Source organism: Actinia tenebrosa, unplaced genomic scaffold (genome assembly GCF_029948245.1).
Source record: "Actinia tenebrosa isolate PJP-AT-01 unplaced genomic scaffold, QUT_ActTen_1.0 PGA_scaffold3__52_contigs__length_22856419, whole genome shotgun sequence".
Classification (NCBI taxonomy): Eukaryota; Metazoa; Cnidaria; class Anthozoa; order Actiniaria; family Actiniidae; genus Actinia; species Actinia tenebrosa.
In genome coordinates this window covers 10,715,050-10,736,545 of record NW_028292580.1, presented here as the reverse complement: position 1 = coordinate 10,736,545, position 21,496 = coordinate 10,715,050, and the positions used below count along the sequence as shown (strand labels likewise).

General features: G+C 36.9%; 3 protein-coding genes across 4 annotated transcripts in view; 1 reads left to right on the top strand and 2 right to left on the bottom strand.

The window, feature by feature from the left end:
- LOC116291076 (uncharacterized) overlaps positions 1 to 21,496 on the bottom strand; it is a 96,376-nt gene that overhangs the window by 20,067 nt on the left and 54,813 nt on the right. Inside the window, exon 3 of one of the 2 annotated variants that reach the window (XR_016120693.1) lies at positions 18,896 to 18,995. The exons of the other annotated variant lie outside the window; for it this stretch is intronic. The gene's annotated coding sequence lies outside the window, so the exon portion shown is untranslated. The remainder of the gene's footprint in view (positions 1 to 18,895; positions 18,996 to 21,496) is intronic. 2 annotated transcript variants of the gene reach the window in all.
- LOC116293688 (uncharacterized) lies at positions 7,215 to 8,864 on the top strand. Its single transcript, XM_031701148.2, has one exon. The coding sequence runs from the start codon at positions 7,215 to 7,217 to the stop codon at positions 8,862 to 8,864; it is 1,650 nt and encodes a 549-aa protein (XP_031557008.2).
- Positions 10,738 to 11,861, bottom strand: LOC116293689 (uncharacterized). The gene has a single exon (XM_031701149.2). It carries the CDS (start codon positions 11,407 to 11,409, stop codon positions 10,795 to 10,797), a length of 615 nt encoding a protein of 204 aa, XP_031557009.2. The 5' UTR covers positions 11,410 to 11,861; the 3' UTR covers positions 10,738 to 10,794.

The window sequence follows — 21,496 nt, the reverse complement described above, 5'->3', positions numbered from 1 at the left end:
AGAGAATCTCATTGAACGTCGAGACCATGAGCTCCCAAGATGACTTGTTGGACATTCCTGAAGAATGGCGGAGGAGCGATGCTGGAATCGCCGCTCTTTTTTCGAGTCTCAACAAAGAAGCAGTCGTTGTGATGAATATACAGCAAGAACAGGAAAACATTCAACCTGAAACACTTCCATCGACCGACTTCCACTGCTGCCCTCTTTGTCCAAAGAAATACAAACACAAATATCCTCTAAATCGCCATCGTAGACAAAAGCACAACAACTTTATCTGTGTGTGTGTGTCTTCACTGTGCGCCCAGATCTGGTGATGTAGGATGGTGCAGGTTATAATAAAGCCATAGGAAAGTTATAGGAAATTTATGCCTATTCTGCAAATGTTGCAAAAAAAAAAAAAAAAAGACAAAGTAACATGCTTTAAAACCCTACAAAAATCGCATACGACAAGTTGTAGCCGTACTAGCGTAAGCAGATTGCATGCGATAGCCTTAAGCAAAAGTTGTGCCGTCGAAATTCGCCTTAAGCCGATGGCATAACGCTGATTGCATGCGACAGTTGTAAGCAAAATAATTTTATTCGCTTGACTTGTGATTAGGAGTATCAAAAAGTAGGTCTTACAAAAATATGTTGATTTTCTTTTGAATTAATTAGCAATATTTTGAAGTTATGTATTCATGCAAGACCCATAATCAACCATGATGCTCTGTAGTAGTAATCTTTAAAGGCATCTCTTTTCATCTTCCAGAAACTTGAAAGGAATAGTTAGATTTCAGGTGATAAGTATTTTAAAATCATTGTATTACAGCATGACAGGTTAAACTATGAGCATTGCTAATGTATTTACATACTTATCATTTTGATCTGACACAAAATTAAGACAATCTTACTACAGTTATTGGATATTCACCGAGACAAAAGTATGCCAATACATTAACTGCATTGCTCACTTTTACGAGTTGCGCTGTAAGTCTTTTGTTATATTTTCCCAAAATCATGTTTTCAAAACAATAACAATAAGAGGAACACGGTTGGTTATGGCCGTTTAAAATGATTGACTAAATCATATTTTTGGCATTTTCATCAAAATCATACAATAGTTTGATAACCACCAAGTCAACCAAGTCAACAGCAAGTTGCCTTCCTCGCATTTTCTTGTTCTTAATCTTTCACACAATTTATCTGGGCACTATAGATATGTCTTAATTGATATGTACAAATGGCATGGAAAATCATTGAGAATAGGAAGTGGATACTAGACGTGTCACTTGCGTATCAAGTTCCCTGATATTCCATGACAGGGAAAAACAGTCCCAATACGAGCTAATGTTAGGCACATCATAAGTTATCCCTACGTTATATCAGTAGTTATATATAGTTTTTAGCTAGTTATCTCTTCTTACAACAATCTCTGTTTGTTTTGTGTTTACTAGGGAGCCAATTTAAAATCTCCTTTTTATATTGTCACGAAGGTTCATTCTATCAAAGTTGATAGTAGTGTTACTTTAAGCAAAGCAATACGCTGTTCAAAGAAAAAAAGATGCAATTGGGGAAATTTTAGTTCGCTGTGCGGAAGGAAAGAAATCAGTTCATGACCTACGCTTCTTACACGATGACCTTCATTTGAAAAATATAATTGTGGATAAGCTAGGTGGGCATGTGCACCCTGTACTGGTATAAGGCCTGTAAAATCAGGGAGGGTAGATGCCGCAATGTACCAGACTTTGAATGTTAACACGAGGCAGCATCCTTGGATTGCCTCAGAAACCATGTGGTGAGCATCAAAAGTTTGACGCTAGTGATATAGATAGTTTTGGATATATAATGGGACAAAGTAAACTGCAAGGCAAATCGTAGCAATCTTGCAAAATTAGCGTCACATTGCCAAGGCAGAAAGTCTTCTAGTTCAGCAATGGATAATGCCATAAAATCTCTGCACTTAACTTGCAAGTCTCTACGATATTAGACTACTGTTGGTTACTACTATTAGGTTATCAATGCTAGAGTGATTTTGTTTAATAGACTAATATCTTTTTCACAAATGAAGAGCTATCACCATACATATGTAGACAATATTTTGAGAAAGCTTTGCCAATCTTCTTCAATTGTTACATTTTTATTTTTGTATATAAATTAAACTACATTGCTTAACGTACCTCCTAAAGACCTCCTGTCGATTCAAATACCAAAAGATTGAATTGAATTTATTTTCATTAATTCTAAAATTGATAAATTAATTCACAAATCAAAATAAAGATTTTATCTGCATTAAAGAACAGCCAATCACACAAGCTGTATATTGTACAAACATCCTGTGGAAGGAAAGAAACGCCCTAAAGCCACAATTTAAAACATTTAAGATTTTGCGAGAATACCCATAAAACGAAAACGAGGAACAACAAAACTTTCTATAACTTGATATTTTATTCAAATCTCTATAATTTATTAAAATGGCAAACGATAGTAAAGGAAAAGAACAAAAATCTGGAACAGCATACAATAAGGGATTTTTCGAGGCATCCCATTAAAATCCATGGAAAATATTAATGAAATTGTAAGCAGCCTGGGCTCTTTAATCGATGTCAATATCTCTCCTGAAGATAACTCGACGAGCCATCGTCTTCCTAAATCCAATAAGGACTCAGATCCTGTGGTAATCGCTAAATTTGCCCGTAGAGATATTCGTGATGAGCTTCTCCAGGCTAATATATAATTTTAAAACACTCATTAATAATGGTCCAATTGGAGCCACCATACACGTCACGTGCATGAACCTTTATACCCGATAAAGTCCTCTTCATTAGTATTCAAGTGATTTTATATAAAGACACATGTGTCTTTATATAACGACCACTCGAATACTATGAGGATGACTTCATCAGGGATGAAGTATGCATCCAAGTTTAGATGAAGACATAGAGCTTCATCAAGGTCATAGTCAACCCTAAAGATCTTTGACTAACGTACCTGTCTTTGCCTTGGCACGCAATATCCAACTTGTGGGAGCTTCTATTGAATCTGGTTGCGCATGCCCGTGACGTCAAATCTCTATCGAAGTATAAAAATGCATGTTCGTGACGTGTATGGTGGCTACAGTTGAACCAAAATCTTATAAATTGTTCATGAGTGTTTTAAGCAGTTCAAAAAACGAGTAGATCGTGTTTTATCAGGTATAAAAGCACTCGCCTACGCCTCGTGCTTTTATACCTGATAAAACATTCCTACTCGTTTTTTAAACACTACAAAACTTATGTATAATTAACATCAACCTACATACTTTACGTACTTGTAAATTTGTGTTCAACCAGATGAACAGCAGCTATGATTGACTTTCAGAATCGTCTTTAAATAGCCCTCGAAATATCCGCCATTTTTAAAGTGCCAGTCAAGTATAACCGGAAACGGTTTGCTACTCTCGGATGAGGTCGGAAAAAGGCGCCATTTTGAATTTTAATCAGGTCCTTTTGAATCATCCCTCATAAAGCTCTACCGGGAAGACACGATGTAGATGGGGATGCTTTCAGTTTTGGCTGGCTATATTCACGGCATTCAATATTTCATTCGTTTTAATTAGATGCGAAACCTTAATCACTGAACGAAACACTTGCTTCTGAAGAGTTTATTGATGATTCGATTGGAGAGGCCAATTCTGAGCTGAATATTGCCCAAGAAGAAGAAGAAGAAGAAGAAGAAGTATATGCGACCAAGAATAAAGATACTCGGTTCGTCAGGCCGACCTTGCCAGACTCTTTGTATAGACAAGATGTTGTGGCAAGCGCATAAGAAACTTCAAAGCAAAAGTGAGTGACAGAATTGTACAAAATTCAGTGAAAGTTTTTATTGTACTCTTTGGAAGAAAAATGCAACCCAGGGGGTACTCACAATATACGGGCATGTTTTATTTCGTTTTGAATGAGAGCATGCTTTTGGTGGAAATCATACATTTGCTCCATCAGTCCTGAAAAGGGAATCCATTTTTCAATTTTCTATGAGATAGGGTTTAGGCATCCACCTGGATGTAAGCACGCATTTCCGGCCGATAATAATTCAAGTTGATGTCTTCCATACTTTGCGTATATAAAGTTTCATGTTCGTTTCATCAGAAAACAGGGAGGGAAAAGAACAAGAAGACAAGAAAGTAAAGAAAAAATGGAAAATATTCTTGCATCACTGCCAGCACTAATAGCTAATGCAGCAAAAGCAGCAAAAGATCACAGCAAGTGCTTAAAAAGAATGGTGCCAGAAATGTCAGATGATTCAGACTAAATAATTATATTTCATATTTCAAATCAACTGTAACAACTATAGTATAGTTACTATTTCATGCTTTGGGAATAAAGATTAGCGTTTACAGTGTGCGCAAAAGAATTTAAAGTATTCATAATTGGTCAGTTAGGGGTAGGGGACCAGAAGAATAAATGGTAGGGCAATGAAAGTTATTCGTTTATTTCAAGGAGAAAATAACGCATATTAATACATGTGAAAAATGTTCACTCACTACCATAGGACTCCTACAGTTTTTGAATATCGAGAACGAGTTATTTAGTATATTATGATCCCCAATGTTTATCAAAAGTTTCTATCATCCTTCTTAACACATGCTATATCGGCGACTTATCCAAGTGCCAGGAAGCGCGGAAAGCGGCAAGAAAGCGGGGCTGACGAGGCATATAAAAACGGCGAAGAAAAAAAACAGTGAACAGATAGAATAAGTACGATGAAACCGAATTCTATTCTTAAGTAGCAACCTACATCGATGGGATTTTTATTTACCTCTTCTTACATTTTTCCCTCGTTTCATTGCAGGATTCGGCTAATGAAACCCTCGACCTGAGGCCCATCTCCTGGATATGTCCCCGGCTCTCCGCCTTCTTCCAATCACTCGATGAAAGATGGAAGATGAACCTGACTAGTTATCATTGGCGGCAGATCATCAAGAGAGAGACTGGGCAGCCTAGCACCAGAGATTCCGCTGTTATCCAAAAGGATACGCAAGTGGACGATAGAGCCCCTTGTCGAAGATGTGCTACTAGTATAGAAAATCTTACGATCTCGAGTATTCCGAATTCATAGGTTGAGTGATGTTTTTTTAAGTTTTCGAAATTGGACGAGCTTTTAGGTGTAGAAATTCAAGTCCCAGATTCAATATCCAAGATTCACGACTCAAGACTCATGATTTCTGGATTGGTCTTCTGGAGGTTTGGAAATAACGTTTTTACCCATACTTCGACAATCTAGGAATAGTTCTTGATCATTAATTTTTTGGTATAACTTTTTCTGGCTCTGTACCTTTCTGTTTTCTCTTTTTTACAATTTAAAACGTTTTTGTCAAACATGTTTTCTGTGCACCGGCCAAATACATTGGAATTAGGTCTTCCACACCAATTACTAAGGCTTGGACAACCTGTCACCAGGGACGAAATCATTTCGGCCATTGCTAAAGTGCTTGGAAATGAGTTCCGTGCTTCTATAAAATGTATACAGTCACAGTCACACTTGTAGAGTCACTTTTAAGGATAAAACCCATAGACAACGGGAACAGTTATTCACAAAAGGAATGTAAACTAGTGGTTGTTTTTTATTTCTTCAAAGCGGTCGACTCGCCTCAACAAGTCATGACTGTTTCAAACCTCCCTTGTGAGGTAGAAGATAAGGACATCAAAGAATATTTTGAAAAGTATGGAAATGTAAACCAGATGGTGCAAAATATAGATAAGCGTGGCTTTGAAACCAGGGATAGACGCCTTTTTATGACGTTGAATGAACATATCCCTGCAAGTGCTCTCATGGACCCAATTATCGCTCATGTTCGATATCGTAGTCAATCATTATGTTGCTTCTCGTGTAGCTGGTGGGGGCATTCAAAAACAAGCTTTCCCTAAGAGGTGTCTTCAACCGTGGTGGTTTGGGAAATCAACATTCAATTGCTTGCTCAATGGATCTTATCGAATCCCCTTGTTATGCCGTAGATCATCCAGAAGGACAGGATTTTCCACAACATCCTGCCCTTACTCTTCTTGATGAGGCTCGTGAGTCGACAGAAAATCAATCTCATTCAGGGACATTATCTGCTCCCGTTCAGTTTGGTGAGACCCTTAAAGTTATAGAGCAATCCTTTTTAGAAGGTATTCCCTCGCGACCGCTTTTTCTAAATCCTGTGTCTCAGGATTCTGTTCAAACTTTTGATATACTAGCCCAGGTTGAGGTTCTAAAAGTGGTAAACATCGTGTACTATTCCACTGTGTACCAAAGATTTTAAATCAAGGTGAAGAGCATGAAGAGCTCACAAGAGAGAGAAGAACGCGTTGGATTACGGCGATCAGTCGCGGGGATACAACAACAAAGATAATCCTCAACAGTGAGCGAGTTTGTGTTACACACTTTGTCTCAGGATTGTCATCAGCTGTCTGGGATAAATATAATGTTGACTGGGTGCCAAGCCTTAACCTCGGGAAAGAACAAGCGTTCGAAACCAGCGAAAACGATCAGAACGTTGCTGTGCTTGAACAGGCCAAAAGGGCCAAGGAGCGACGAAAGCACGCTTTGGAACGACAAGAAATTGAAGCTGCAAAGAACAGAGCGGAGCTAGTTAAAAGTGGTTCATAAGATTGATTTTTTAACTTGTGCTGATTTTGCGAGTTTTCAAGCCAGTGATGAGCCTTGTTGTAGTTCATTGGTAGATCATGAAGTCGAGGACGTAGTACGGAACGAGAAAGGAACTCAGACAATACATGGATCGCGAATGTGAGGTCGCGTTGCATTGTGGGACAGAGTTCAAAGTCCAATCGGGCATGAGTCGTAAGAAATGGTGTGGAAGGTGAGTCTTGAGCTTCATTTTTAATTCTTTTTTATACAGTTTTGACTTTGTATTTTGGCTTAGAAACAATGTTTATGTATATAATAGATCTTAATAGTATATAATCTCATACAAATATATTTAGTTACGTCTAGCTTCAACAAGCTTTTAGCAATTATTCGTTGTTTTGTTTTCAAAATGGCCGCCTACACATGAACTAAATAAGTAAACTATCGTCTGAAAACTACTTCTATAGGATATTTTTCACCATCACAATATATAAAGCAACTTTATCTTGCTTCCAACCATGGAAAAAAACCCTTTCAGAACATCACGTTGCTTCGTATGCCTTGATCACATCAGTTATTACGATATTTAAAGCTTACTTTACGTAATAGGTACGCTTATAAGACTCTTCATGGTTGGTCATCGTAATTGCGCTGTTGTTGGCTGTGGAAACAGTGGAGCTAAGCTACGAAAATGGATAAGTCAGATATGTCCAACCCACAATTGCAACCAAGGAAGAGGTCATTGCACTTGTCATGCACCTTTTACCTTATTTCCTTTCCCAACCAAATTAAACAACAAGGAACTTAGACAAAGGTGGATTAGAGCCCTGAAGCGAAAAACTGAAAATGGGAAAAACTGGGAGCCCAATGATAATTCAAGAGTGTGTTCCAAACACTTCCCTGTTGGCCACCCTACTGATGAAAATCCAGAGCCAATTCTACACCTTGGGTATTCAGCTGTAATTAAAAGACAGCTAACTAGAAAACCACCTTCTAAGAAATTGCCACTGGAATCTCCTGTACCCAAGAAAAAGAAAAAGCCTGACACTGAACAATCAGTTACTAGTACAAATGAAAACTCTAATAGTGTAGTGCAGAATCAAGATGATCAAGAACCTGGACCTTCATGTACAGCAGGTAACAATCTTGATGACACGAAAGTTGATCAATCAAAATCAGCCAGTGATAGTTCTCAACAAAATGATTTAAACAAGCCAGACGATATCTGCCAAAACCAGGGCTGCAAGATTGAGAAAATAAAGTTGAGACATGCAGTGGAGTATTTTAAAAGTGATGTTAAGAGATGGAAAAGAAGGTTTTCAAAGCAGGTTAACAAGCCATTCAGCTATCAAGCATTGAAGTCTGATAAAAAAATCAAACATTTTACTGGGATCCCAAGCAGAGCTGCTTTTAATGTTTTGTTTAGAATGATTAAAGGCAAGGTTCCTAAACATAAGTACTGGAGTGGTCCAAGTAAAATACCTGCACAAAAAAGAAAATTTCTTAAAACACCAAGAAAGTCTGGACCCCAAAGATTACTGTCTGCTAGGGATGAGTTCCTAATAACCTTCATGAAACTTAGACTGGGGTCTACAAATGCTGACTTGGCTGAGCGCTTCAAAGTATCTGAGACAACAGTTAGCAAAATTATCAATACTTGGGTGCGCTTTCTTGCTATAGAATTGAAGTGCTTAATACACAATCCACCTAAAGACATAACACTACAACATTTGCCAAAAAAATTTGGCAAAAAGTACAGTAATGTGAGGCATATAATTGACTGTACAGAGGTATTTATTGAAACTCCAAAAGACCCAAAGGTAAGGGCTGCTACATGGTCTGATTATAAACATCATCAAACTTTGAAAGTTCTAGTTTCAATAATGCCATGTGGCACATTTAATTTTGTATCAAGCGGATGGGGTGGTCGGACATCAGATGTTGCTATCACCAGAGAGTCTGGATTTTATGACCTGCTGGAGCATGGAGATGAAGTTATGGCCGACAAGGGCTTTACTATTACTGAGGATCTCTTGGCAAGGCATTGTCGTCCGCACATTCCTCCTGGGAAAAGAGGTCATGAACAGATGACAAAACAAGCAGTGAAAAAGACCAAAGAGATTGCAAATCTGCGGATTTTTGTTGAAAAAGCCGTAAGGAGACTTAAGACCTTCAGAATATTAAAGCATGAAATACCCATCTCACTGTTAGATAAATTTGATGATATTATTGCAATCTGTGCTGCTTTATGCAATCTTTATCCAAAGTTATGTAAATAGGTTTTTTTCCTAGGAGAAATCCAAATTAGAGTGATGGTACTTGAACTTATGAAACGAAATCTTCGTATAAAACACAATAGTTTTCATATGCAGTATTACATCTATTGTATTGATTTTATGCAAAGTGCCCTTCAAAGTCCAAGATAGACTAAGAAACTAGTAAATTGCCATATCAATTTCAAGTGCCATCACTCAATGGTATTACATTGTAGTAACAGATATCTATTTTCAGCTTTCTGTGTCTTTGGAGAATTCAATTTTCTGCTGAACTTCCTCAAACACAAGTTCCTTGGCAAGGAAATTATGAAAAAAGTATTCTAAACTAGATACGAGACTGAACCAATAATCAGGATCATAATGTATGCGTTCTTGAAAATAACCATCTCGTGTATAGACAAAAAAGTCACAATATTTCCTCTTTGTCATAGCCATCTGTCCTTGAATTTGTGCAAAGTAGGGATGCTTTCTTTTTAAGGTGGTACCACTACCATTTGAGACCAGGTAGTTCAAATTTTGTTCTGTTGGTTTTTCATGGGCAATTGAGTATGGGCACTTGAATTCAGCAACTCCTGAACCACAGCAATCACAATCAATACACAAATCAGGGGAGGCACCTAAGTATATCTTTTGAGAGTCTATGAATAAACCACATTCTCTGAACTTGAATCCTGAGTGAGAATTTTTTATTAGTGACAAATATTTCTCTCTTGCAATAGGTTCAAACATGTGTCCATGCTTGAGTGCAGGTATATCTTGATAATGTGATTCATAACCCATAATTTTTTTAATGAGTGGTTCAACCTTGCAGGCATTTTCCGGATCTTCCTTGATGGAATTGACTTTTGTAAAAACAGAGTAAAAATTTGAAGCAGTTAATCTTCCTTTCCTTTGTAAAACCCACATATAGTTATTAGATAGACCAACTGTTTCATGTTCAATATTTTGTATGTTTGATTGTGTGAGAGTTGGTAGCTCATCTAAAAATTCCTCCACAGATTTAGATTTGTTTGCTAACTTTATTATTAAGTTACATGGAGGAGACTCCAAATTTGTACTTGCTTCTTCATCCTTTGTTGAATTTGTCCCTTTAATTTTCTCATAAAATGAGGTAAAGCAACCATCTGGAATCATTTCCTTTAGATTATCAAACATGAACCTGCGGTTTTTCTCTGGGGTATCACTATGACTTTCAGTTGCGAACTGCTGATGTGGTAGGTCTTGAAGGTACTGCAACAGTTGCAGAAAAATCAATTTTAGATAAACTTTTCTTTTATGATTTGCAGATAATAGAAAACCTCTAAAAAGAAGAATTTCATTTTCAAGCATTATATTTTATAATTAAAACAAGTTTATTTTGATCAAAACTAGCCATAAATAATTTTTTTAAATTCTTTACCTTTGTTAAATTTGGCAGCCCTAAAATTCATATCTTTAACTGGCAAAGGTTCTATCTTGGTTTTTTTGGATGGTATGTTCCATTCACAAAGCTTTGAAGTGCATGCAAGTTTGTTATATCCAGCTCTCACTGCCTGCTTCAATTCTGAATAACATGGCTGTTATATGAACACATGAACCACCAAGTCTACAAAAAAAAAGTCACATATAAAATATTATTTGGGTTTGACTTGATATGGGGATTGTTTTCTTTCCTGTTGACCCCATTTTTGCCATCTATATTTTTCTTCTAATATAGTTCTGAATGAATGAACAAATGAATGAATAAATGAACAAACAAATGAATGAAGAAGCATCACAAGAATGAATGATATATAAATTTCATTTTTATTTATTCATTTATTGAAATAAAGTCCTATTATTATTATTATTATTATTATTATTATTATTATTATTATTGAATGGATGGACGGATAAATGAATGAATGAATAAATGTCATGATAATTTAGCCGTGCAATAAAACTCAAGGTAAACTTACCCAGCAGTACAAGAACAATACGCACTTTGAATAGATCCTTTAACTTTCGAGGCACGAATCCAGACATTGTGAGGAGTGTCGTTGATTTTCATCGACGGTGTACATCGTGCTTTCATAAAGCAATGCTTGGAATTATCTTTGATATGATTGATGGAAATTTCTTTCAGCCAACCTGTATCATATAATCTGTAAGCTTTTCCTTCCTTGTATTCATTCAGAAGACGAGTTTGAAGTGAGATATTATTACCTGGGTGATCTTTCATAATGTACATAGTTATGTCGCTTAAAAATATTGGTGGCCATTGACTCATTCCTTTCACCTCCCCAAACCAACAATCTTTCAGTGTCAAAGGATCAGGTAAAATTCCCTCGTCTGTTGTCAGAAGTCTACTTTGTTCTTCTTTGGTTTGTTTGACTAGGGAAGCTCCTTGCAAGCTTATCGGTATTCTTTGCTCAAATGCCGCAAATACTCGAGCAACCAATTCTTGTTTTTTACCTGTCACCTTGAGTTTTCTCTTCCTGAGGAATTCTTTCAAGGCTTCGACTCTCCACATAGCAACTTCATCAAAAGATGGATGATCATTTTCGATGTTTTTGTCATTTTCATCCATTATCAGTTAAAAAAAATAACTAAAGCACGAGCCTAAAAGTCGTAAAGCAATTCTCCGGGCAAGATTTGTATGTCAACCTGTTGCAATTAGCATAAACTTATGCCCGATTGGACTTTGAACTCTATCCCACGATGCAACGCGAACTCACATTCGCGATCCATGTATTACAAAGAAAATGGTTGAAGAGTCAACTTAAACAGAAAACTTTAAAGTGGTTTTGGAAGGCTTAACAACACTGAAACACAAACGGAAGAATTTGAATACATGTTTGTGACACCTGTTTATCGATTTCTTTGATTCTCCGGACAAACTTCGGTTTTACACAGGATTGCCTTCATATGATGTCCTAAAATCTGGAGTTCATGACTATGGTCTTCATGGTTGTCACTCAAATTTATCATTACAACTTCCTAGGACAAACTTCTTAAAAAATATCTTTAAATATATAATGGAGCAGTTGCCTGGAATTCTCTGCCATTAAAGGTACGAGAATCAAAAAGTCTCCCTGTTTTTAAAAGTATTTTATAAGGGAATTCATAATTTAGTATTTGTTTGCATATATTTCTTATCTTATCTATTTACCTTTGTTTTGTATGACACGGCTCTCAGGAAGAGCATTATTAGCTATAGATGATGTGATTCCGTGTATAAATAAAGTTTATCATTATTATCATTATCATTATCATGTGAAACGTAATTCTAAAGTTAACATGATATTAACCTTAAAACTTTTATTGAGGAACTAGACTGCAAAACAGTCCCTACTTTTTCGCGCATTATCCATAAAAACGAGATAAAGTTGGGACTAGATTCCATCATATAACACCAGTGCTGAAGAATCTACATTGCCTTCCAATTACCTTTCAAGTAAAGTTCAAGATCGTTTTATTAGTATTTAAAGCCTTAGAAGAATGGCGCCATCCTATCTGAGAGACATGTTACAAGGAAAGCCTAGAGCACTCTACTCCCTGCGTACTAACAATGAAAACATTCTGTTCATTTCTCGTACAAGGTACAAAACATTTGGTGATCATGCTTTTGCAGCTGCCAGGCCGCTAACATGGAACAGTCTACCATCACAAAGTAGAGCCTAGAAACCTTACTACTTTTGAAAATAAACTGAAAACGCACCTCTTTAGAGAAGCTTTGTTATAAAAACAATTACTACTTTACTGACACTACATAATCAATTAATTTCATAGACATTTTAAAAGCATATAAAGATATATATCATAAGATATAATATATTAGATACATACTGTAACACATTTTAACTATTCTTTGTACTTATAGAAATAATTTTAAGCACATATGTTTTTCATCTAGAAATTGTAAAGCGCATGGAATTTTTATATAGGCACTAAATAAATACTTTTATTATAATTATTGTTGTCAAAGTTGTTGAGAAATTCATTTTGGAAAACATGACGGTCTATATCTTTGAGCTGACATTGGTAGACAGTGGCAACTATAAGACTTGGTAAAAAAATTTTCGATGGTATTGTAAAAAAGCGATTTAGCTTGCGCATTACCGCTTTAACGTCGTTTTCAGTGCACTGCAGCACACATCCAGAAATTCTATTTGCTACAAGATACCAAAGGATGCTCCTAGTTCTGTCAACCTGGCGACACACATGCTCAGCCTTACGACGACATACGACGATAAACAACAACAAAATCCTACCATTCCTAAAAAGGTTGATCGAAAGGTTCGAAAGGAAATTTTTTAGATGGTATCGTGATAGAACGATTTAGCTTGCGCGTTATCTTTACAGTAACTGTGCCCTATCAATGCAGCAGCTGTGCAGCTCCTAAGTCGTTTTACAGTGCACTGCAGCACACATCCAGAAATTCTCTTTGCTACAAGATACCAAAGGATGCTCCTAGTTCTGTCAACCTGGCGACACACATGCTCAGCCTTACGACGACATACGACGATAAACAACAACAAAATCCTACCATTCCTAAAAAGGTTGTTCGAAAGGTTCGAAAGGAAAATTTTTTAGATGGTATCTAAGAACGATTTAGCTTGCGCGTTATCTTTACAGTAACTGTGCTCTATCAATGCAGCAGCTGTGCAGCTCCCAAGTCGTTTTACAGTGCACTGCAGCACACATCCAGAAATTCTCTTTGGTACAAGATACCAAAGGATGCTCCTAGTTCTGTCAACCTGGCGACACACATGCTCAGCCTTACGACGACATACGACGATAAACAACAACAAAATCCTACCATTCCTAAAAAGGTTGTTCGAAAGGTTTGAAAGGAAAATTTTTTAGATGGTATCTAAGAACGATTTAGCTTGCACGTTATCTTTACAGGAAGTGTGCTCTTTCAATGCAGCAGCTGTGCAGCTCCCAAGTCGTTTTCAGTGCACTGCAGCACACATCCAGAAATTCTCTTTGCTACAAGATACCGAAGAATGCCCCTGGTTCTGTCAACCTGGCGACACACATGTTCATCATTAGAAGGATATACGACTATAAACAACAACAAAATCCTACCATTCCTAAAAAGTTTGTTCGAAATGTTCGAAAGGAAACTTTTTTAGATGGTATCGTAATAGAACGATTTAGCTTGCGCATTATCTTTACAGTAACTGTGCTCTATCAATGCAGCAGCCGTGCAGCTCCCAAGTCGTTTTACAGTGCACTGCAGCACACATCCAGAAATTCTCTTTGGTACAAGATACCAAAGGATGCTCCTGGTTCTGTCAACCTGGCGACACACATGCTCAGCCTTACGACGACATACGACAATAAACAGCAACAAAATCCTACTATTCCTAAAAAGGTTATTCTAAAGGTATAAATTGATATGATATGCAAAAATTGGGTCTTAATTTATGGGTTCGGAATAACATATTCATTGATCATAAAATGCTGTACCTAATGGTGCCCAGTGTAAAGCAAGATTGATTCTCATACATTCTCTTATGCATCACGAGCTTTATGGTACTTTGAAAATTGTCTGCAGGAGATGTTCAAAATCTCGAATTGTCATGACTACAAAGTTAATCCAATAAAACAAGCCTTCAGTTGTCATAGTAAATTCCTCTTAATGCCATTAGTAGATCATATCGATGATTTCTTACCATTACACACACCTTACTTCCTTTAAAAGGCCGCTTTGATAACCTTGGCCAGTGATAACCTTGTGCCAATTTGCTTACTTTACATCACAGCATTGCCGAACTTTTGAAAAAAAACCTATAGCAACTCTGTATCTTTACTTTTTTACTACATTATCCTATCTGATTCTGCTGTGAAGAGGAAAAACTTTGTAAGGAACTTTAATTCGTAATTTTACGCAAACACGTTTGGTTAGCTTTACTACACCGCCGTTGCGGACAAGCGCGGACTGTGGAAGAGTCTGTCGACTATAAGAAGTGGGATCCCTTTGTCATTCGTTCAATATGGCGGATGTGTACATGTAAATGTAATCTTTTTGGAATTTTCCAATGGATCATAAAAATAAATCATCAGTGCTTAATTTTAATTTTACGATGGAGGGCGAGGCAGAGAAATGGTTTAAGGATACACAGAACACAATCGGGTCGGGTTTTTTGATCGCTCATAGCGTAAATTTCCCCATAAAGTATACATTTTATTACAGCTTAAAGTTCAAATATTGCATATTCGATTTTACTTTTGGACAAAAATAATTCATTTTGGATAATTCGGGCATTGATTGCAAATGCTATGGTTCGACGCGAGATGTTTTTACTCCCTCTGGTTAGCGTGAACGGATCAAATTTTTTTTGCATCTTATTGCACGTATGTTGTTCTACCAAAGTGTGTCTGCGTTTTTTCTTTTAGCGCTTCTTTAATCTTTTATTCAATTCCAAAGTTATAACTACATGTTTTTAAGGGCATTATTGAGAAAATGGCAAATATCTGACAAAAGAAAAGGAAAATGAAAAAACGCAGACACATTTTTAAACTCGAGCATAGTAGCAATCCACATGCCAAGTTTCACGATAATTGATCAAAAACCGAGGGAGAATAAAGCTTTTGAGAAAAACACAAGTTTAGTTTAATGGGATTATAAGTTCATTTACTCAATGTTGACAAGTTTCTGCACAGTACGCCAATGAGCGTAAAGCATATTAACTTAATTTTTATGTAAAATTAAAGATTTTACTTTATTTGGTATAGGATGGTTTCAAAAAAAAAATTTTGACGAAAATTGTGTTCCGTGTATTCTTAAGTTGACTCATGTGTTTGATCCTCTGCTGGATTTCTTGAAAAATTTGGTACGCTATTCAAAACAGCTTGATGCCAAATTGCAGAAAAGAAATTTTTTTAAAGAGCGACATTGCAAAGTTCTTTTCCTGGTGAGATCTTGGAAGTGTACATTGCAGAGTTGGAGACTCAAGACATAAAGAAGGCTCCCTTCGATATATTTGGCTCAAAGAAGAAGGACGTACATGTAGTGGTAGTTGCTACCTCATTTGGCCTGCTTGCAACAAGCCTTCGATCCAAACTTGAAAAGAACAACTCTACAAAATTAAATGATTTTTTAAGGTGGCTAAAATCAGTAACGGAAAGCTCCGACCAGTAACGAATGCATTTTGTTGTATACATATTGTATCTCGTGCTGAAATTCTTACAAAAATCTATGGAGGCGTTCCCGAGGAATGTGAATTAACTAACATGTTATAGGTGCGGAGAATGTTGTCATGAAAATGCTTTACCTTTGCCGAACTGTAGTTTCAAATAGATATAAGCAAATGCATCGAAACTCAACATCATAAAAAAGAACCTATTTAAAATTTCTCATGCGAAATTCCAGGGCGAAATATTGAACAGATCTTGTTTTAGAGCTCTCTCTGTGAGTGATGTGGAATTGAATTTGAAAAATCAACAACCAACTTTGGGGCTTCATAATTCTAAAACGGCTTGATATAATTCCTTGAAACTCACTCATCAGCAAGGGCATGACTCAAAATACAACATCCTTAAGTTTGGACAAAATCCATGAGGGATTTTTTGAGACCGACCCGAAAAACTGTTTTTCGGGAATTCCCCATAACTTTTGCATAATAAAGACGATCGACATGACACACCCAATATGTTAAACTTCAATCAATTGAACAATTTATATTTAAAAATCAAATGGCTGGAAAAAGAGGAAGTCTGTTTTAGCACGCTTTGAATTCTACTGGTCGGAGCTTTCCGTTACTGATTTTAGCCACATTAAAGGACGACTGACCCTCCAAAATGACCCATTTTCAAGAGAAACTAAATCATTTGAGAAGTCTAAAAATCCAGTTTTTAAAGGGGATAGAGCGTCCATTTTTCTAAAAAGAATTTTTGAAAACATCGCATATATCTCTCCGGTGGCCGCCATCTTGCGCTTTTATAGCGTAATGACGTTACAACGTCACAAGAGTTCAAGCTTCCAATTGTTTGGAAGCGTTTGCCTGACTTTCTCAGTTTCTTATACGTTTTACCCAATATTGCAACTTGGTCTTCAAATTAAAGGAAAGTCAGAATCTAATTCTTCTTCCTAAGGCTCGGACAGCTCGGGAGACGATTTTGCTCAAGAATTTTTAGGAATGGACGAAAGTTTGGTTTACGGCCATATCAATTCGAACCAGAGATAGAAATCTCCTCAGATGAAGAGTTAAGAGAAGTCTCTGAAAGTGACATCAAAGACAATGAACAAGAGAACAATCGACTTACAAATTCTGATTGGTAAGTCGTACTTCTGTCTTAATACAAATATAAAATCGTATCTTGCCACTCGTGTTCTTGTACTTTAGATATTGGTATGCATGAATCCAGTTTGCAACCAAAAGCAATACCAACTTTTACAATTTTAAAACATTTTAAGTTATATATGGTAGGATATAGATACATGGATATAGTTGTGTCACAAGTTGTGAATGTATACTCGCACTTGGGACAATCATTGATAGTGTTCAAAAATACTAAGAATTGTTTTATTTCTCATTACTCAATATCCTGCCTGGGTTCTTATTTCTTTATTTTTATTTTTCTAGGAGCTCAATTTTGGAAAAACTTAACTTGAGAAGAAAGAGCATTGGTAGAGGAAGAGATAAAATCATTGAAGAAATACCAAGAATGATTGATCGACCTTCTTCCAAATATAGCCTGAAGTGTACGATATGCCTCCAAACAGCACACTTCCCTGCTGCAAGTTGCTCTGCATGTTTTGCATTTATTGGGTGTATACCATGCATTGAGCAATGGATTGAGTCATCGTTACCCTCATCCAACTGTCCACTCTGCCGTACAAACCAGCATGTACAACGTGGTCCCGGTATGTAGTAGGAATTATGGATCCTTTGGATCAAAAGTCTCTCCCTTTTCTGGAATTTCTGAAACTGCTAATGTCAACACTGCCATTGTTGTAAATTCTGCCACAGATAATGATGATGATGCTGATGATGATGATGAAATGAATCAATTATGGAATTCTCTGACATATTTATGGTTGGACCTGTGGATATTATATCCCCACAATAAACAATGGCCAGATAATTTATCAAGAATGGACAAACCCCCCGAAGTTTATTCCTTGCACCTAAATCCGTGACAGCATCCAACCCATAAACAGAATTAAAACAATGTCAACTATCTGAACCTTACAACAGAAATTCATGTACCAGTGTTCCCAAGAGCCCATGACAATCTTTGTGTGAAGGGAACACAGAATCAACAGAATCAAGCTTTTGCTTGGTGAAAGAAGTGGAAAGAGATGAAAGGAGAGTCATGGTGCAGTGGTACAAAGAAACAAGGAGATGAAATGTTTGGAGTTTAATGAATCATGAGGATACAATACCTTTTTCTTCAATTATTAGTTTGTGCAGTGTAAAAAAGCATTTAGTGGGTATCGTATTACAGCTCCTTAACTTAAGACTACCATTAGTAGTTGGATTTACTGTACATGAAATTAAGAAAATATATAGTGTAGCTCCAGAAAAAAATGTCCATACCCTACCTCACACTGCATTGTGTTTCTGCCTTTTGTACATTAATGTAAATAAAAATACCTAGAATTGTAAGTAGCAGGGATTGCTAATATTTAAAAGTCTACTAACACACACGCACACCCATACTAAAAAACATTTGAATATTCTTTATACATAACTCTCAACTCATTTGATTTTTTAAGAGGAAGAAAAACTTGAGAACCCAGAGATAAATTCTTCCAAAGAAGAGAACACACCAAAGTCTGTGAACTCACATGTTGCGACCAAAGGGCTTGAAATTATATTATTCAAGTTACTGTATAAGTAGACCAAAAAATACTATATACATGACAATATGATTCCCTTCAAAGCATCAAGCACCTCACTTAAACCAGGCCTATTATTTGAATAGAAGTGGGTAACTTTTTTTCCAATCTCTAGCAGATCCTATTTCTTATCCCCAAGTTCTTTCCTTTCTTTGAATACTTTAATGGTAGAACAAAATATTTAAAACAAACAAACAAAGGAATATGTATCACTTCTCACACTTTGAGGTCCACCAAGTACTACATCTGGGGCAATATGGGGGTACTTTTGTCTGTAGTTTTCTCTTTCAATATGGGTGGCAAGCTGTTTACAATTGATCCTGGGAAAATTTAATACAAAACATTTGATAAGACATTGGTAATGTAGATTTGAACTTATCTTTTTTTTTTCGCTTGTGCTCTGTTGGGATTATTAGGGATCAAGATGCATGACTAATGGTGGAACAGTGACCCTTAATGCTTGTTTGTCTTGGATGAATTTTAGCCCTAACACATTTCAACTAAATTCATACTTAATTATCCAGTAAAAGAAGTAACGTACATAGACAGGCTGATACAGTTAAACTTACTTCCTCCAGAATTCCGCAGAGATATACATGACTTAGTACTCTTGTTTAAATTTAAGGTTGGGCTCATTTCCGCTAATTTTAAACTCTTTTTTCTTCCTCAAACAAGTGGTTATGCTACTCGTAAATATGATCCGGCCAACTTCCGTTTTCATTTTAAACACTCTAAGAATTACTAACTCCTATTTTCCTAGATCTGTTAAGTTATGGAATAACCTCCCACATTCCTTGAAATATGTATCAACTGTTTCACAATTCAAAAGTCTACTTTTCGAGCACTACAAAACTAGCTTAGTACTTACAGACCGCCATAGTGTGATGCTCATGTAATAGTTTATAATTTTGTTTATATAAGTATTCTTAAGTTTTAGGCCCGGGTCAGGCACCATACTTCACGGCAGGTTGAACCGAAAAGCATTATTTTTGGAACTGTATGTTCCGCTTTGGATTCGGTTCATGTGGGGTACAGCGTTTTACCTGGGCCTTAAACAGACATATTTTATATTTTCCTAATTAACGTAAGGAGTTGAATTTCAATTGGGGCTATCGCCCTGTTTTCTTCTCCGGCCGCCCTTAGCTTTGTATGTTGTGCATTTAATTGTATTATGTTTGTGGCAAAATTCGAATAAACTAAACTAAACATTGAAATCCTCTCCACGGCCATGTTATGATGATAACAAACAATTGTTATCAGTAATTTTTATTTAGTACAACCACACTCCGCTACATACCTCTAGATTTGTTTATGTAGGTAGCTTTGCCCAAGTCAATAAGAACAGGACACATGCTTTCTTGATTTTCCTGAATATCTATGTTGTTGCCCTTGCTGTCATTATGAAGGATGCCTTGCTTGTGAACGCTTATAGCACTTACTATGTCACACATAACTGGAAAGCACTGTGGCTTGCGCTGCTGCTAATGCTCCGCCTCCCACCAATGCGGCCAGAGTTCGAGTCCTGCCAATCTCGATGTTGTATGTGAGTAGAGTTGTTTGTTGGTTCTCTCCAGAGCTTCAAAGGTTTTTCTCAGGTTCTGCAGTTTTCGTCCCTCCTCAAAAATCAACTTCTTAATTCTAATTCGACCTTTGAGCTGTCACCTAGTTTGGAGCCTAGCTCTGTTGTGGTACAACAGCGAAAGCTTTGTAAATTTTTATTTTAGATTTTTTCTTCACGCAATTTCACCTCATTTGCAAAAGCACTAAAAAAAACCCACAAAATTCCATAGACTGTTTTTGACAAATAATAGAGCTTTTCTGTGATTTTGGAATACTCACCCTCATTTAGTTGGATTCATGTATTATCATATCATTATCAGCAATGCTTAATCTTCACTTTTAGACCCAAGGGATGTGTATGTGGCACAACACTAGCGTTGCATCCGCACAAATTCCTAGAGTATTGTAAATCAGTGAATGAAGAGAAACGGAATAACTGAAAATGCCAAAAGGGCATTTAATAAAGCTAATGACCTCGAGTGCATTGGAAAGAAAATGCGGTTCCGAGGAGATGGAGTGATGATAACAGCCATTCATTTTTTCCAAAAAAATGGATGTCAGTAGATTCCATTGAAAAACTAGTAATATCCTTCTTTTATTTAATTTATTTGAAATAATTATGTTATTAAATACAGCTAGACAAACGGAATAACTGAAAATGGTTGTGGTTTTGGTTGTGGGCTTGTGGTTGAGCAGCAGTAAGGGGGACTCGCGGTCACCATTCGGAATTGCCCGGGAATTACCCGTGTTTACGCACTAGCGTCCCCGCGGGAATTACCCGTGTCCCGTTATATGTTGTGCGAAGATTTCCTTACTGCTGCTATGTTTGCGAAGGTTAAAATATTTGTGTCGCAAACGGAGGATAAAATATTCCTTAGATATAGATGGACACCATCAAAAGCATTAGTAACAAGACTGTGCGCCGACTGCGAACTCAGGTGCTGGACCGCTTAGACGCCGACTTTGCCTTCACAACGTTTATGGAGGGAGATACAGATGAGACGATGAGCGAGGAAAGAGCAGAAAGAATAATTGACTTGATGCCCGAAGGTAATTACCGCCTGGAGTTGACGTTTATAAAGTATTTAGACGGCGAGTGGACAATAGAAAAGGGCAGGAATCCAATACGGGCGTCTGGCAGGAAGGACCTGTTCGTTTTAAACAAGGACACGCGTCCTGGGGCGCTGGTGGGCATCGACATGTTGTTCTACGAAGTTGCTTACCCGGTCACCGTGGTTATTTACGGTGCGTATGAAATTAA

Excerpts from the sequence above, each read along its gene's own strand:
- LOC116293689 (XM_031701149.2), bottom strand. The coding sequence starts at position 11,409 with ATGGATGAAAATGACAAAAACATCGAAAATGATCATCCATCTTTTGAT.
- LOC116293688 (XM_031701148.2), top strand. The coding sequence starts at position 7,215 with ATGGTTGGTCATCGTAATTGCGCTGTTGTTGGCTGTGGAAACAGTGGA.